The 19275-nt window shown below is 40.6% G+C and overlaps 1 protein-coding gene across 5 annotated transcripts in view; it reads left to right on the top strand.

Moving 5' to 3' along the window:
- akt3a (AKT serine/threonine kinase 3a) overlaps nucleotides 1–19275 on the top strand; it is a 55310-nt gene that overhangs the window by 22632 nt on the left and 13403 nt on the right. For all 5 annotated transcript variants that reach the window (XR_014894809.1, XR_014894807.1, XR_014894808.1 and 2 more), the window contains 6 exons: nucleotides 8592–8717; nucleotides 11907–12018; nucleotides 15559–15703; nucleotides 16405–16536; nucleotides 16744–16809; nucleotides 17560–17628. Coding sequence is in view for 2 of the 5 variants with exons in the window: in XM_085296435.1 (XP_085152561.1) it covers nucleotides 8592–8717; nucleotides 11907–12018; nucleotides 15559–15703; nucleotides 16405–16536; nucleotides 16744–16809; nucleotides 17560–17628 (650 nt within the window). In the remaining 3 variants the exon portion in view is untranslated. The remainder of the gene's footprint in view (nucleotides 1–8591; nucleotides 8718–11906; nucleotides 12019–15558; nucleotides 15704–16404; nucleotides 16537–16743; nucleotides 16810–17559; nucleotides 17629–19275) is intronic.

Raw genomic sequence — 19275 nt, 5'->3', positions numbered from 1 at the left:
ATACATCACCTGCTGCTTATCTCCTTGCGTGCCTTCCTAGTAGGGCTGCCACGATTAGTCGACTAGTCACGATTACGTCGACTATCAAAATCGTCGACGACTGATTTAATAGTCGACGCGTCGTTTGAAGCTTTGTAAGATCCAAAAGACGCAAAAATAAGTAGCAGGATTTAAGAGTGTAATAACGGACTGAAACAGAAGATGGCAGCACTGCATGTACAAGGATGCCAGCTGCCGTTAAACCCCGAAGAAGAAGAAGCTGTGTCCCAGAATTCATAGCGCGGCCCAGCTCAGTTTCCAACAATGGCGGCAGCTAGTTAGTTTTAATATTACTCTTATTATTCTTTCTGGGTCACAAAATAAACGTTTAACATATTTTCAGGCGAGAATGTAGCTGTGTAAACCTCAAATATCTGCTCAGTTTATCAAGACACCACATATTTTCAAAAGCGCTCCGACGTTTTCGGAGACGTCTGTTACCCACTAGCTCGATAGCTAGCCGGGGGCTAGGCTAACTAGAGCCGTGAGAGAACCGGACTCCCGGCAAATAGTTTTCAAACCCACCGCCGTCTTTCGCTCCTCAGGTTAAACGTGATATATAAGTCACTTAGATAACTTAAAAATGTTATTGTTTTGCCTTTTTTTTTTTTTTTTTTTTTTTTTTTAGTATTTTATTTGTTCCTGAGTAAATCCGTTTGGCTGAGATTAAAGTTATAGTTTTTACACAGCTGAATAAACGTCAAGCAGACAGCTGATTATCAGAAGTGTGAGATGCTGTTATAGTTTAGAAAGCAAGGAGTTTATTAAACTTCACCGAAACAATCTGCAAATTTCATTAAAATTTAATAAACTATCATCCTGTCTTTATTTTTAGTTAGCACAGACCTTAAACACTTAAAGCTGTAAGCTAATGATAGTTATATAAGAGCAGATGCTGCTGGTGCAATAAGCTGTACGTTTTACGTCCAATGGATGATGATCTGATTAGTCGACTAATCGCCAAAATAATCGGTGACTAGTCGACTATCAAAATAATCGTTTGTGGCAGCCCTACTTCCTAGCCTGGTTGAATTGTATGATGTGTGCATTTTGTTTTGGTTGTGGTAAAACAAGTTTGTTGTTTCCACCTTTACCACTATCGTTGGAGGGCGACATGCGGCTCTGGCTGTCGGACATGTCTGGACTGGTCTCATTGTTTCGTGCATTAGGGAATGTAAATGTTGTTGCTATAGCAATGATATCATGATATGACACTTTTTTTCTTATGACGTTAAAATGTATATCATATTGAAGCTGACTGAACTGGAGAAATGGTCAAACTGACATCAATTGACATACAAACACGGAACTGCCATCTTATATATATACTGTTCTCACACACACACACACACACACACACACACACACACACATTCACAACTGTGCTCTTAGGGGGATTAGAATGAGCGGCATCTTGGCTGAACCATGTTTGTCAGTCACTTTCCAGCACAGCAGCAGTGGCCACCATGCTTCAGGGAGCCACCACCATCTACTGGACTGTAGTGGTACTGCAGGAGAGGATATCATAAAAAGAGAAGAATTGTATTTTTTTAAGCAGAAGAAATAAATCGAGGAAAAAAAAAAAGGTTCAATTCTGTAGTAATGTTTCCCCAAAAGAGATGTTGTATTCCTTGTATTGCAATTGAATGTGTATGCTGCCAGTGTGTATGTGTGTGTGCATGAGTCCATGAGTGTACCTCCTTCTGTACCAGCAGAGGGGCACCAGGGCATGCTGCATGCATGTGTGAGTGTGTGTCTAAGTGCACCCAGCACAGCTTACCAGGAAGCTCTGGCTGTGTGCAGCTGGCTGGGTAAAATCTCCTTGGCCCCCAAGGGATGGGCATACTCCCATGGGTTTACACTCAATCTGGTCACCCTGTGGCTGCCCTGCCCTGTCCCAGCTTTCTGTCACTGTCATAGCTTCAACCACACACACACTGAGCCTTGTCTCACTCTCACTCAGTATCTTGCTCAGTGTTTTCCCCTCACTCTTCACCATGACATCCTCTTCATCATTACACTGTTGTGGCTCCGTGTAGTAACGCCCCACAGACAGCGCTATAAGCTTCTACAATTACTCTAGCACTAAATGCTTAAACACAGCACAAGCAGGAAAAATGCCATCTCAGTTTTACAGGGAGCACGTAGCATAAGTTTTATGCTCTCACTGTATTTAAAGCAGTCATGCACACGCTGGTAATGTGGTAATGAGACTAATGCACACTAAGTAGATTGGCTTTGAAGAGTCTGGACTCGCCTTAAGAAGTCTGAGCAGACTGGAGTTAGAATTGCTGGGGTTGAGGTCACGCATAGAGATATTTCCTAATAAATGCTCACATGGCTGATGGAGTAGACTCTCCAGATAATGCTAAAATTTTGCACTCTTTTGAACCAGTGAGACTGACAGTAAATGTCTTGTGCAGCTGCATATACTGGACAAACTCTCAGAAAGATATAGTCATATTGAAGCATCTTTCAGCACAGTTCTCCCAGTTCGCCGTATTCTCCGTGCTCTCTGTGCAGTCACTACACTGTTACCTTTCCTAACATCAGAAACCAGTTAGGTGTACCTCTTCGTCCTCCACACGATCTGTTAATGCCTTTTGTACCTGCTTTAGATTTGCAAATTAAAACTCCTTCACACAATGTCTTGTGATGTATATTGACTTTTGTCAATAAAGAGGTCAGCTAAAAGCCCACCTACCAGTTTGACTGTGTTCTGCTTTTGTTTCACAATGGTTCGTTAAACCCCTAAAAAACAGTAATTCCTGCTCACCTACTATAGCTCAACTGCATAATATTTTGGTTTTTCAATGCTTTTTAAACATGATAATTTTTTGCTTTAATGCACGTCCTTTCACATCCATGTTTAGTAAATGAAGTCTGATTAATAAAATGACCAAAAATAGCCAAGACAGTTGGAAAGCAGTTACCATATTTGCTTTTGTTTTTTTTGTTACAACCAATGTTATTAAACACTAAATCTTGTTTTTGATTTATGTATGTTATGTTTTGTTTTACTTCATATGTTTCATATGTTGTTTGTTTATTTTAAGACAAAAAAAAAAAAATTAAATGAATGAGAGGTAAAACTTGAGGGGGTAGGGACAAATAAGTAAATACTTCAGCCTACTCCTTTTCAAACAAATAATGGAATGATATTTTGTAATGATTGTGAAGGCAAATGTTTGAAATGTTTGAAATAAAAATGAACTGAACTGAACTGAACTGAACACTAAATCAAATTTTTTTTTAAAAAAAATGTGGAAAAAAAAAGATTTACTAAAAGAAATAATAGATAAAACTAAAATAAAATAAAAATGCAGAGAAAATTCTTTAGTTTTAATTTTTAGCCTTTGCTGTTATGGTCACATTTTGTCAGCAGATTGTCCTGGTGCAGATGTTGAGTAACTGGAATGTCACAATAATAAATAAAAAGACTAATAAAAGCTCAACTAAATCTGCTCTGGAAACTAACAAACTAACTAGGATTGAAAGCAAACATTCAAGGCATAAAATACATGAAAAAACGAATTTAAAGAAATACAAAACAGCAGTAAATCTGATTGCAAGAAAACCCTGTTATATGGAAGTGAGTGTGTGGTGTTATGTGGCCAGACGTTTTTCTTTCTGCTGGTGAGCTGCTGTGTATGTGCTGGAACGTGGCAGAAATTTCCCTCCACCCTCATCCCCGCCTCTCCCTACCTCTATACACCACCACCCACCACCTCTCCAGCTCCCAGAGTGCCAGTCACACAGCCCCGTCTCTGCACCATCTGCATATCAGCTCTAGCCTCGGCCAAAGCATTAAATTAAATCCCTGTTTGGGTTGATTAACAAATGGCTGGTGAGCTCACATAGTTATGGACTTATTTATTTAATTGTCATCAAAGCTTTTCCTGATTTTCGTCTGTCGTGTTCTCAGCTAAAATGTGGTTAAATCAGGAGAGCAGAGGTATACCGATGTCCTTAAGGAGTCAGTGCGAAACAAAGAGATGGGGAGAAACTAAAGAAGTTTGTGCAAGTTTGTGTGTCTCATTCCTGTTTTGCTGGCTGAATTTCAGCCTCGTCATTTGTACCTGTCTCCCCATTTATTCTCTCTGCATTTCCCTCACTGATTCTCTCCTCTTTTTTCCTCCGCCCCGAAATGAATAGTTAATCAGTCCGCTAATTGAGTGACAGTTAGCGAGCGCATTGTTGTAATTGTCCAATCAGAAAGCTTGGAACGGACACAGTCACAGCTGATTCATCTCTGCTTCTTTCTGCTAAATCCACAAGCTGCAATTGGAGGAGGTGCCAACGAGATTTATTTCTCCTATAAGTCGGAAAAATTACTTTAAAAAAGTCTAGCTTGATTTTTATGTCATGTTGACCTTTGTGAGTCAGCGTTACACTTTTATTTAATATTTTCCTAATAGTTACAGAAAACGGAATAGAGAGGAATGTATGAATATGCAACCTCTCATTTCTAATTATATGGAAAAGAGCACTTTACATCTCCTGCTGAAGTCTATATTTTGTCGTCTTTTTGAAGCAATTTGAATACACTTCAGAATGGTGTATCCTATTCTCCTAAACATCTTCTGTTCCTTCGATCCTTCAGATCTCCCACGTTCTCCTGTTTTACTGATACCCTGTCGTTCTAACAAGAAACAAGAGACTCCTGTTGTTTTAAGCACTGTGTACTGTAGTATTTACTAATTGGCCTTAAGGGAAAAGTAAAGTTGTGCAGAAAACTAAATGAAACTGAAGTGAGGAGTCCGAGAGAGATGGTGTGGGAAGGAGACCGGCTGTTCTGTTTTCTCCAGCAGTCCAAGCTAGAGACATGTGGCTCCCCAGACAAGCTGTCCAGAGTGGGAGAGCTCGCTGGACTCATTACAGGCAGGGCCAAGACGGGATAGCTTGACAGAACAGCATTGGATCATACAGAGAATTGGATCGGTCAGAGCAGAATTGTTTTAGTCTGTGTGTGCGTGTATGTGCATGCGCGTGTGCTTGTGTTTGTTTGGAACGGCGTGTGCGGACAACTGTCCATCTCCTCTCTCTCCGTCTGTGCCACCCCTGGCTGCCCCCTCCCCCGCCCCCCAGTGGACATGTACACACAGAAAAACACACTCACAGACTCACACACTCACGTACACGCTGTCTAGGCCTGGCCAGAAGGATCGCTTAAATGTTTTCAGTTGTACTGGACAGCTGAGGGATGAAGTGGCCAACCACAGGCTTCCATTGGTTGGACACCTCATCTAGAAACTGACTCATAGAAATGACTGGACTTGGACCGGCAGGCCAGCCGTCGCTGCCAGTTTATAATAGTTTTATCAGTTTAACTTTCTCTTTATCTTCATCCTTTTTGACAGTCAATCCATCTCTTTTTCAATCCAGTTTGAAGTTAAGCAGAGTTTCTTTTTTCCAGATGATCAGTTTCCATTTTCATTCCTTTCTGAGCTCACAGCTGGAACGGATAAACCTCCAAAACTGCTAATTTCTGTCAACTTTCCACCATAGATCTTATATTCATTCATTTTTAATGTCTGATGCATATCTATAAGAGCTGAACACAGTTGCACAATAATAATTTACATGAGCACTGCCAAACTCAGTTTGTGTGATGTGTAGGAATGTCATTTTGATTCTTGATACCCATATTAAGATGTCATGGTATGAAAACCAAAAATGATTACCCTGTTTACTTAATCGTAAACCTCTCCAATAAAATGTATTTTTAGATCACTGACATAATGGTTTATCTAAAATATGAGCATTATATTTTATTGATACAGAAATCTTGGGAGGCTTGCTGAGTAGTTTAGTAACATTACTACAAGGTTGCATTAGGTTAGCTTCAGCAATAAAACAACATTACATACTAAATGTGCACAGAGGGACTAAATATTTTCAGTAGTACTGTAGAGTTTAGTTTTTATTGCAAACATTTTATGCTGTGGACCACAGATGATTTTACACTGCCTGCAGTACTATCAGGATGGCCGGGCCAATAGGACACCTGCAAAATATTGTACATACATTATATGAAAAACACAATTTTCCTGACATTTTCTCTTCTGTATAGTAATTCTGGCATTGGTGCTCCTGTGCATTTCATTGAAAAATAGATATCCTAAACCCTCCTTCAGTTTTTACACTGTGCAAAGCTATCCAATTGGATTGGACCTTTGGGTGGGCTCGTTCTGGCTTCCATAAAGATGGATCATGACATCTTCAATCTCTAAAAACACTGAACATCTGTATTTAGTTTAATTTTTACTTCATCTTCATCTTTTCAAAGTCCATCCATCTCTTTCTTAATCCACTTTTAAGTTACTTAGTTTCACTTTAAGTTTTTTTCAATCATTAATCATTAACTTCTGTCTACTGATTAATATCTAATGATTAAATCATAAAATATCATAAAGATATCTAACCTCGCAATTAAACTTTCAATAAATAGAGCATTAATACACTTTCTCTGATGCAAATCTAAAGGAGCTTATCTTAGCTACAGAAGAGAATATCTCATCATAATGTTTTCCAGACACGGTCTCCACAAGCACTGAACATTATAACCTTCAGTATTTATCACAGGGCTTTTATTGCCTTAGATAATTTTTTCTGGACTTTATAAAGCACACGTTGTTTAGAAAGTCTAGTGATTTTCCACTTACATTTATTCACAAAGTAGCAATGAAAGAAACATTCATTCCTGCTTCAGGGAACCAAAACCCACAGTATAACAAAATGCTGAATTGATTAACTGTGAACCTCATTAAATATTTATTATCTTTTTTTATGCCCGATTATCTATTATTGTTTGGTCAGAATAATGAGAGATTCTGGGTTTTTTTTTTGCTTGTTTATAATCTACCCCCCTCTCCCCCCATATTTTTTGGAATGCTTTCTTTAATATTTTTTCTTTCATCTTCCTTATGCCTCTCTCCACCCCTCCCATTCAGCCCCTCTTGCAGCACTCTGTTTATCAGTAGCAAGTGATCCAAAGAATATGCTTTGTTTCTGAAAGAACAGGAGAAGGAAATAGGAAAGGAGGAGAGAGTGGGTGGATTTGTGAAAAAGAGAAAAATAGAGACTAGGAGAGAAGAGGAGAGGAGAGGTGTGATTTGGTAGCCCTGATGACGCACTGGCACCCACAAACATTTTATGTGTCTGTCTGTCTGTGTGTGGTGGTTCAGATCAGTTGCAATCACTCCCCTCTGCGCCACACACACGCACACACACACAAATACACACATGCACCTCTACCACCATCAGCGCCCAGAGGTACCGGGAGGGCCCGCAGTCGCATGGTTCCTTCAGTGGAGCAGGTGTTTTTCTGCGATGTGTTAACGAGCACGGCCTGCTGTCATTTCCGCTTTAAATGGATGTCGCAAATAGAACACACACACATATATAAGCTCTCCGTGTTCTCTTCTCCCAGCGAATTAGCTGAAACAAGGTGATCAAAACTGTTACTGAGCTTTGTATGTCAGTTGTGAGCATTTCTGCACATATTATGTGGAAAAGGTGTGTTAAAAGTGTGCGAAGTATGCACGTGTCAAACATTGGCTAGTTTATTTAAAGGGGCTGAGGTTTCAGCTGCTTAAAATGACAAACTGAGACGTTTACACAGCTTCCATCTCACCCTGTATGTGCACTCATTCTACTCGTCCAACTTTGTGTGAATCTGCACACGTGTGCACTTTAATCCATGTGTGTATCCATGCTGTTTTCCAGTAAGTGTTATCCGCCTCTGTGGTGTGGAAGTGCTTGACACTCATGTAATCCTGCAGCGGGTCATCTGATAAAGCTGTGGTGCCACCTTTGCGTCAGTCTGTGCCAGCCAGTTGGGTAAAACTCTGCCACCAGCTGCTCAGCAGATGTTTATATTTGTCTCTGCAGTCTAGGAAGGGTTATTCTCGATACGCAATCTTATCTGATGTAATCTTGTCTCATCTGATCTGTCTCTTCTTTCTTGTCTTCTAGTGACCAGTGGTTTTTGTAGATTTGTGTGCGTTGTGTGTCCGCGTGTGAGTATTTGGTAGAGGGGTCGTCACCTCAACACCTGCCCATGTATCAGCCAGATGATGTTTCTGGCATGGATAGTTTGAGTTCTGCGCTGGTAAACATGTTTTTGTCATTTTTTACATGATAATCCGATCTGAATCTGGCAAGCGCTGTGGGAGCCATAGAGATGCTGTGTGTAAGTGTGTGTTTGTGCAACACTGCAGAGTGTATATGTGTGTGTGTGTGTGTGTGTGTGTGTGTGTGTGTGTGTGTGACATCTTTTGGACAGATGAGAGTTGAGCAGACAGGCTCCTAACTGTCCAGGGAATAAAGTCTGTATTTAAAATCATTAGCATTATTATTGTTGCAGTTAATGCGACTGTCCATATATCATGATGATTATAGTAATCATCACAACCCCTGAATGAACTATTCCATCAGCATCACTCTTTCCTCTGAATCTGATCTGAATTTACCTGTGTGTGCACCAAGTATTTATTGAAGATATTTAACTCCTACATTTTCTTTCTTTTTGTGTTCATCTTTCTTTTCAGGTGAATACATAAAGAACTGGCGACCGCGGTACTTCCTGCTGAAGACAGACGGCTCTTTCATCGGCTACAAAGAGAAACCTCAGGATGCCGACCTGCCCTACCCCTTAAATAACTTCTCAGTAGCAAGTATGTTACCTACAACATATGCCATTATAGACTCTTGACACTGTGCTCTAAAATTTTGTGTACATGAATTTTTACACTGTATACAGACAGGAACATTAAAGGCAAGTGAGAAAATGATGATCCACAGATTTCTGTCAGAGGGATGCAGCTGCAGATTACATCTTTTTGTTTGACTCAACATTCAGTTGACCGATCATGTCAGCACCTTAAAGATATTGAAATGTTAAACTGTAAGCAGGGTATATGGGAAGACTAGTAGCCAGGAACCTGCATCTTTCCTCTACGTACATTACCAAAGTACCCTGCATACTTCTCTGGAGGCTCATAATTAAGTAATGATATGGTAACACCTCCTGTAATTTATCTGTGAAGGGAACATTTCAGTTCAATGAAGAATCTCTGCAGGTGGTACTGAGTCACAGTCTTGCTTTAGGACAACTCAGCACTTGATGAACTTTTAATAACCATCAGTATTGCCTCCAACTGCTTATAGGACAGAACTGAGTTTCTATTAACCTTTCTGTTTTTAAAAATATCAAATTTTCTCAAGTTAAGGTTACTTTATACTACACATAGATTAAAGACATTAAGTCTGGGAAATGAGAATAAAAGTGGACTTAGCTGGGCTTAGTGGAAATGCAGTAAAATACTTTTTCATGTAACATTGATTAAAGATATCAGTCAGCTCATAGTAAAGTTTGAAAGTGCCTTATAGCAGATAAAATGAAAGACTGAAATGGAAGAAAACAAAATCATTACCATCTGTCCAAGTGAACATCAGTCTACAAGTGAGGGAGGCGGGTTGAGAAGACAGTTATATCTCTGTCAGTATTAAAGAATGCGTGTAATAAAAGTCCTCAAGAAGTAAGTTGTGCAACTAGGCAGGGATCTTGAACTGCCTGAGGGCACATGTGGAGGCAGTAAACCTGATTTTTTTGGGGGGGGTACCACAAGGACTACCATTCAAGCTGAAATGAGATAAAGGAGCAGATAACCTTGTTTAATTTTGCAAAATGAACCAGATTATTTTGTTGTTTTATAAAAAATATAGTGTAACACACAGCAGCTGTCTGTTAATGAATAAATGAGTATGTATTATCTAGTTGTTTACTCTAGTTCATGTTTATACATAATCTGATTGTTACTATGATGGTGTTTGCCCTCTTGGCACAAGGCCTGATGCAGATGCCACCAAAATTATTAGCATCTATTTCCAATTAACACTGTATTGCTGCACAATATCTCAGATTTCAAAATAACATAAATGAGGCGAATATGTTTATTCTTTTAAATCAAATGGCACCTGCAGGGCATGTGAAATATCTGCAGAGAGGCAGAGAATATGTGTGAGACGAGAGCCAAAACAGAAAATATGATGTATGATAGAATACAAGCTGATACCTCAGAGAAAATGATAAAAAATGGTACATCGAACAATGGAGGTGGAGAAAGAAAGATAGGAGTCCAGAAGGGAGGACAAGTACGGGGAATGAGCGATGGTAGCTGATCAGAGGTGGCAGAGGAGAGAGGAAGAACAGGGAAGGGCAGAGATGGAAGGATGATTAGGGTGGAGGAAGAGAAGGACGGAGGGACTGGGAGAGAGGAGGATCATCAGCACCAAACAGACAGGGAGGAGGAGACGAAGACAGGACTGGAGAAGGAGGAAAAAGGGGAGAGGAAAGAGTTTGTGAGGAGGACAAGCCAGGCCATACATCCGGCCCTGGCTGCTTGGCACAGCACTGGCATTGCCACATCTGTTGCCCAAAGCTGGGAGGCCAGGTGGTGTGTGTGTGTGTGACTGTGTGCGTGTATGTGTTTGTTTGTTTTTGCGTGGTTGTGCGTGTGTGTTTGCGTGCGTGAACAACAGAAGTGGTCAGATGGAACAGAGATGGTACAGGCCTGTTCCCTGCAGAGGGACTCATACATACAAGCCTTTCGCGCGCGCGCGCACACACACACTAACACTGCTACACAGTTTTCACAATTGCCTGCTGTGGCAAACAACCCAATTTCATTCAAACTTTACTTTTACGTGTGTGTATGTGTGTGTTTGTCTGTGTGTGGGTGTGAGTGTTTTTTGGCATCAACCATAGCATAACATTGTTTTCAGGCAACACTGCAGGCTGTATTCACAAGTCAGGTTGTAGCTTCTTTGTGTGTGTAGTTTTGTGTGTGTTTACATCGAAGCACTGTGGTCTTGTCATTAACCTTCCTGTCTATATTTAGGCAGAGCCATGACATGCTGTGCTGTGCCACAGTTAAACAGATAGCATTATAAGGAGGGGAAGGGAGAGATGAGCGAGGGAGAGAAGGTGAGCGGAGAATGACAGGAGACAAAAAGAGGACAGAGGGGAGGAGAAAACAGGAGAGAGAGAGATGGAGGGTCACATATGTAGAGCAAGTGGGGGAGACGAGAGGACAAAAGGTGACTCATTAGGCTCTTTTACATCAGTTCTCGTCTCCAAAAACCAGAGAGACTGCAAAGGGGCAATGAAGATGCATTCTTTCCCACAGCAAGCTCACAGCCCCATCTGGCTATGTGTGTATACGTTTCTGCTTTTGTGTACTGTAGTATGCTTTGCGCAGTAATGGACTGCTGTATTGCCTATTTTCATAGAAATGCGTCTGTTCTGATAGTCACCAGATGCGTATGTGGTGCACCACATAATATCCCTTGGCACAGTCATTGGTTGCTGAAGTTGCCGTTTTTTTTAAATCAACAAATTAAAATACAAAGTGCATGTTTTCTTAATGATAATGTTAAGGGTAATTTGTTACATGGCTTCTTTTTCTAGCTAAATGAATTCTAGTGTCACTGTGGCAAGGACTAGGCCTTTTTAACAGCAGAGGGCTTTAAGGGAAAAATACAGATGTTGCTAATAACAACTGCCTAGGCACAAGTGTAGAAAAAAAATACCCTGGCAAATCCAATGGCCGACATGCTATACGTGCATATTTTTAACTTGTCATAAGTCATAAGTAACTTTGACCTGAAGTCACTACATCTTAATTTATTTCTGGTAGAGTTAGAAGTGCTCTGACCTCATCTGAGTTTGTTTCTGCTTATTTGTTTTTCTGGAGTGCAAAGTGATTGCAGTCATCGTACAGTGAAGAAATCACTTTCCTCTGGGTGCCCATTTTCTTTCTTTTCTTTTCTTTTCTTTTCTTTCTTTCTTTCTTTATTTTTAGAATGTCAGCTGATGAAGACAGAGAGGCCGAAGTCAAACACCTTCATCATACGCTGCCTCCAGTGGACCACGGTCATCGAGAGGACGTTCCATGTGGACTCCCCAGATGAGAGGTCAGTTTTCCTTTAGGCAACAATTCCTAAAGTGTTCAACAATCAGGGTTTGATCAGTGAGTATCTATATCTCTCTGAGAAATGAGTGCAGCATGCTGAATGGACATTTTGTAATCTAGTTAAGACTTATTAGTCAGAATACCAAAAAATGTCTATTCTCTGTTAATTCCACCAGTTTTGAGAAAATCTCCAGCACTGGCTGAAAACCCCAAACCATGACAGAGCCTCCACCATGTTTTATTGATGACTCTCACTGTTGTACATCTGTCTTCTGTACATATTGACAACAACTTGAATCAAAAATGTGAATGCCACAGATTTTCAATCCAGTTCATTTCCCTTCCTTAAGAATTTCTTCTTGATAGCTACGCTTGCACTGAGACCATTTTTGATGACACTTCAGTTAACAGTAGATGGATCACATATCATGAATGTCCTGGTGCATCGCTCAGGTTCTGTGTCAGGTCTTTGCTGGAACGCATGACTTTAAGACCCTGTTCATCCACTATAGATATGTTTTTGGGCATGCTACTGCCACTTGTGTTCTCCACTCCTCCAGTTTCCTTATATTTTTAATGATACTGCGCACCATGCTGAGATATTCCAAGTTTTTGGCTAATAGCTTCTTCAATCACCTCATTAGTGCAAAAATATTATTTTTTGCTTACCAAACTGTGTTATGTTTGTCTTTTCCTTAGATTCAACTAAAGAAATGAGAATAAATTATACACTTGTAAAAAAAGTTATTTAAAATTGCTTCCTTGATAAGCTGACTGTTATATGTAGACACGACAGTGGTTCATCTCTTGAGTTAGTTGCCTTTTTATCCTTGTAGGATGCATAGGTTAGTGTTTCAACAAACAAAAAACATTAAACTGAAAATGATCAGGTGGAGATACTGGACTAAAAATGAATGAAAACCAGCCAAAAAACCACTTTGAAAGCCCTTCAGAAACCCAGAGAACTATTGCTCAAGAGCACTTAAAAAGAAATTTAAAATTGCAAGAGAGTTTGGATCATTGCATGCAAAATATAAAGAAATGACAGGCTGATTTTTGCACAGTAATGTATTCTTTGTATTACATTCCATTTGGAATTGATTTACACTCTCTTCCCAGAAGAGACAGTTTGTTGCTTTCAGGGTCAGCTGTTGTTGCGGTGTTTTTCATGCCACAAGTCGGTGCTTGAATTTTTCTTGAGTATCGTGCCTCTTTCTCAATAACCTGTGGCTACCACCAGTCAAATTGACATCCACGACTGCTTGACGAAGCATTTTTTTTTCCATTAAGGGAAGCAAAAATAGCCAAATGAGTACAAATCATGTTGAAGTAAAATAAATGGAAAGTACATGGGTAAACGAATTATCAATGGCAGGGATACAGGATGTATGAAGAGGTCTGTACTGTATTGCTTTTGGTGGTGTGAGAGAGAAAGGAGAGGGTGAGAGAGACAGAGTGGAAAGGAGACCTTTCAAGTTGCGTTGGCATAAATTCTCCAGCTGCTCAGTTCCTTTCTGAGGAGCTGAGGTGTTTATCTCCAGAAAATGAACAGCTTTGCCCAGAAGACCACAGATGCTTCTGTGCATCCTTTGAGTTTGTGTGTGTGTGTGTGTTTGTGTGTGTGTGTGTGTGTGTGTGTGTGTGTGTGTGTGTGTGTGTGTGTGTGTGTGTGTGTGTGTTCTTCTTTTTATTTATTCATTTTTTTGGGGGTCTATGTGTGTGGGCTGCAGCTGTCTGTCTAACTTGGTGTTATATGTTGCTTTTATAGTAGTTTAGTCTCTAGATAATCAAATAACATTAAACTAATAACTTTATATTGATGGAGGAAGAGGAAGTAGATGACTGTGAGCTCCAGATGTGCCTGTGCTTTGTTGTAGAAGTGTGCGCAAGATTTTTTGCGTTATTGAAGTGGGTTGGAAAAAAGTCTGCGTGTGGGAGTCTGTGCTGTTGTGTGTTACTGTATCTGTTGTACTGTACCCGTGCTGGCAGAGCTCCAGCTACCACAGCACCAACCCAGAGAGGGTGGCACGTGTTGGCGTGGTGCCCGACTGTAGGCAGGCCCATTATCTCTCATTAGCAAAAAAAAACCCCTCATTACACAAAAAAAAATACTCAAAATGAGAGAGCATTTATCTGCTGTCTGACCTTGAGAGAGTTCCCGTTGCTTTTCACGTAGCACACACACATTCGCACAATATGGATGCCACAAATTGAGTGCTCCACTGTTGTTGATAGAGTGTAACTTGAGTTTGCCCTTGTTTTGGAGTGTGTAGGGTATGCTAAGAAGTCTTTGCAGAAGAAAGAGATTCAGATCTTAAAAACACACTGCTCTGTTTAGGTTCAGATGAATATTCCTCCAGATCCCTCAAGGAAACATATGGGCGTCTAACTCAAAACAAAACAAAGCAGACAGAGGTGAATGTTTATGAGTCAAGCAGGTTTCATTATTATGATCTCCTCACAGCTTACTCTGGGTAAGTGTGTTTTCAAAGTGCATTCTCGTAAATCCAGATTTGCTTCTCCCGAGTCCAGGGGATTTCAGAATATTTGAGTATCATTTTTACTTCACCTCAGTTCAAGCTCTCTGGTGTTTTCTGCTAACATGTAACCCCTGCATGTGGCACAGGATTAACACTGTTTGAGTGAAGATCAGTGGCATAAAAAAAACTTCAAAGTACAAGTCATTTTGAACCATTTCATTCTTGAGGAAAACTTTCAAGTTGTGTGAACTTAAACTAATTTACAATTTTTTGGATACTGCTAAAATCACAGAATCTTCTCTTCTCTTCTCTTCTCTTCTCTTCTCTTCTCTTCTCTTCTCTTCTCTTCTCTTCTCTTCTCTTCTCTTCTCTTCTCTTCTCTTCTCTTCTCTTCTCTTCTCTTCTCTTCTCTTCTCTTCTCTTCTCTTCTCAGGGCAGAGGGAAGCTAGACCCTCTGTCCTAACCATTATATTCATCATTGTTAAATACAGTTAATGCACCTTAACATCTTGATGCATGGCCATCCATGCTGCTACAGATTATAATCACACACACACACACGCACACACACACCTTCTCTGAACAGATGTTGAACATCACTGCTAATGGAAAGTCAATGGGGAGGAACAATGTTAGCAAAAAACAAAGCATTGTTCCCTCTAATGCACTGGTGTGTATTTGCACACACTCATTCACCCCCTCGCCTCTCGCACATGCACACACACAGACTGGTAGGCATTAGTTCTGCTCTATGATCATTGCTCATTTGGTTGATTCTCTAGTTGACCGTGTTTCCACTCTGTTGAACAAATAGGTGTTTATGTTAATTGAAAACACTTTGATGCCTTTAAAAACCTGGTTAAATAAGTGCACTCAAATTTCTTTTTAATATTAGGACCAGTATAATGCATTACACCAATTTAATGTTTTTATACATGTGCTAGTTACAGGTGTGTGCTTAAGCATAGTAAACTGGACCTTTTTGGACAGTCAGTATATTAAGAAAGGTCTTAGTAAGGCTGCAAATGCTAACTTTACCTTTTTACATGCTTTGACTCCAGAGATGAGTGGACAGAGGCAATTCAGATGGTGGCTGACAAGCTGCAGAGACAAGAGGAGGAAAGGATCCAGTGCAGCCCCACCTCCAACATCGACAACATGGTGGAGGAGGAGATGGACATCTCCACTACACACCACAAAAGAAAGGTAAAAACTACACTTGCACGTGCATGTATTTTATACCCAAGGTACAAAAAATATTCCAGCCGTTATGCTGTTTTATGTCAGCTCATAATTTTTTTCATGTTATAATACTCCAGCGAGTAAAATCAGTCCTGCTAAATATCTTCTGTGAAGGCACAGGTGATACTTGGGCACATTTCCTACTACATACATAAAAAAATAAATTTAACAATCTACCACTAGCTGCCTCCTCTGGCTCTGCTGTTTATTACACCCCACTCTGTAAAGGTTTTATGTAATAATGTTATGGTTCAATAAAAATCTGTTTTCAGTGTCTATCGTAGACTAAAGGGCTTGTTTTGACCTGACAGTCGCACTCGGCATGGTCATGAAGATGACTGGGAGTCATCTCACGGGTGCCATTAACATCACTCATGAATTTCATGGCATTTAGCCCAGTAGCAGTCAATAAATGTTGTTTTTGGCTGCTTGAATTTAGATATCATTTACATTGAGGAAGATTGCCACTTTTCTGTTACATGAAAAACGGCTTCACAGAGAATCCTCATTGTATTGCTTAAAGGAGAAAAATATACTTATTTCAAAATATTCACAGCCCTACACTTCCAATGGGATTTTAATGTTTCTAAATGCCAGTAGATACTGCATCAATTATTCAACTGAGGAACTCATGATATTGGCCTTCTCTTTTTTTCCTCTAATAGACAATGAGCGACTTCGACTACCTGAAGCTGCTGGGAAAGGGAACCTTTGGTAAAGTGATTCTTGTCCGGGAAAAGGCCAGCGGGAAATACTACGCCATGAAAATCCTTAAAAAAGAAGTCATTATAGCCAAGGTGAGTCTGGAAAATACATCAAGTATGTATTTTCAGTTGCGTCCATTAATTTGAATATTTTATCTTTTACTGTACTTTTGATTCTGGGTAATGTCAGATGTCAGTATTGGTTGTTTTTATTGTACTGCTGCAGCACTGTTCAGCTGTCCTCTTTCTTAGTGGTTTAAGTGGACTGATAATGGTTTTTATTGCATGTTGTCTGAACAGGATGAAGTGGCTCACACACTCACAGAGAGCAGAGTACTAAAAAACACCAGGCACCCCTTTCTAACTGTAAGTACCTCGTACACACTAAACACAACTGGTTTAAATTTATAGATCTTTACATATGGACCGTGTCCTGACATCTGTACACACACAGCTTATTCATCCTCCACATACCTGAGTTATGATTTAGAAGCCACATTGTTGTACTTTAACAGCTGCATCTGTTAGCTTTGATGTACACATTCACACATTAGCTGCTGCACACATATATGCATGTTCACACACAGACACACACACACACACACTATCGAAAGAGCAATTACACTTCACATCTGAGTTTAGCCCCGTCACACCTGCAGCCACAAAGAGACTTCAACCAACTGTTCTTTTGTTTAGCAGATTTCTCCCTCAAAAGAGAAAGTGAACACACAGACACACAGACACCTACTTGCTTTGAATAAACAAATAGAGGCATAAACAGTTTAAAGCTTAGGCCGATCACGTTGTGCTCCTCCTGCTGTTCTAGCTAGAACGGCAAGACTTCCTGCTGTGTATGAAATCGTTCACTCACCCACTTCACTGTTCACTGTACAGGGAGTGCATACGAAAACAGGCAGATTGTTTGTGTTTTTTAAGCCAAATGAAGAAGGAGCATTCCATATTACCTCTCCTGTACAACCAGTTAGGCCTGAAATGTTATATTACATATATATCCTGAGATTATTTTATTTTAATTAATGCAAGGCTGATGCTTTCAGTGCCTCGGTGAATGATTTCTTTTATATAAATTGTTTGTGTGTGTGGTTTTTGTTTCAGTCTCTAAAATACTCATTCCAGACTAAAGACCGCCTCTGTTTCGTCATGGAGTATGTGAATGGAGGAGAGGTAAGAGACACACACATTTGTGATGGATGTGCTGTGTGTGGTTTCTCATCTTTGTGTTACTACTTTAAAGAGCCGGTTAAACCACATTTCCACCACAATAACTGTCGGCGAGTTACTTTCTCACAGTAACTGTCTTATGGTATGTAAACAGATACATTCCTGGATCTGTTATCTTAATTTTCATTTCAGTTTTTATATATCAGGGTTGTTACAAGTGTTTTAAATCATATTTAATCACTCTCCAGATGCCAGTGTTCAGCCAAACTAAAAGAGACTGGATTTAAATTGTAAATTAGTTGTTTTTGTGATTATTATTATTTCAAAGACAATTTCCTAAACAGTTTTTTGGGTTCATAAATGTCTCACAGATGAATACAGAATATGTTGTAATTGTATGTGCAAAGCTGCAGCAGCAGTGCCGGGAATGATCGGTTGAACGTGCAAACACTGAAGAAGTGGCTAAAGTTTCGCTTTTTGATTGCTTTCTAACACGGTTAATTTTCCAACCAACTGGCCTCTCACTTGCCTTCTCGCCTCTCTTTTCTGTACTCTCCTTCTCCTGCGTGTGTCTATTCATGAACACACCTATGGGGAGGACACAGCCAGAATGACAGTCTGAGATGAAATGAGTTTGGATTCCCCCACTTTTCCATTTCTCAGATTTTTAATCGGGCCGTTTTTGCAATCTTGGTTCATTCCCTTAGTGTAACTGTCACCTGCTCCCCTCCCAGCTAGTTAAGCAGTTCAGCCAGCACCAGGCCTGAGCAGAACTCACACATACATACAAACACACGCACCAAATTTTTACCTCAACGGACAAATTGTGACCACACATGCCTCACACACACACCACACACACACACCGAACCCATTACAAACCTGCCACAGTCACAGCTGCCAGTACACTGATGAAGGCCCACCTGTCGTGTTACCCCCTCTCACCACAGCTTCAACACATACACACACACATGCACACACTTGCACACAAACAGACACCATTTGAGCAAGGTGGTCTGTGAGGATCACTCCAGTGGCCATTATGCAAACCTCCCTGAACAATTAATGGGGAGATATCTGCCCTTTGGCCTCATGGGTAATTTGTACGACTCGACTGTTGCGGCACAGCAGGCTGATGTCAGTTTGGTGCCACATGTGTAGCTGTGTGACAGTGAGAACTTGACAACTGACAGCGAAGGAGAAAGTAAGTGAGGAAGGGAATGTGAGGTGAGCCATTTAAAAGGAAGACAGGAGAGGTCAAACCACAGGAGGGGTTGTACTCTTTAAAGTATGAAAATAAGCCTTGTGCCAAAAACAGAGAACGGTGGATATGAGAATGGAGCAAATGAAGACGGAGGCTCAGGGGGCAAGGCCAGTTAGGCCACTAATGAGTACTGCACCGTAGGCAGTCGGGGGGCTGTTGGCGACAGCGGCAGTCGGCCTGTCTTTAACTAGACTGGTGTATTGATTAAACCCTTGATTTGGCCCCCATCGCCGAACTCCACGCCAGCACCGTGCCAACCTAGCCCAGAGGGTAACGTGGAAGAGGTATGCGTGTCTGTGTATGTGTAGTGAGAAGGGGGTGTGGGGGGGGCCACTAGATGAGGCGCCAGCTGCCGAGCGCCTCCACCCGCCGTCCTCTGAGACCCC

Source organism: Mchenga conophoros, linkage group LG13 (genome assembly GCF_057382185.1).
Source record: "Mchenga conophoros isolate Kocher_MC1m ecotype Shallow Benthic linkage group LG13, M_conophoros_male_GT1.1, whole genome shotgun sequence".
Taxonomy (NCBI): domain Eukaryota; kingdom Metazoa; phylum Chordata; class Actinopteri; order Cichliformes; family Cichlidae; genus Mchenga; species Mchenga conophoros.
The sequence above is the reverse complement of the archived record's forward strand: the minus strand, read 5'-3'. Positions and strand labels throughout refer to the sequence as shown.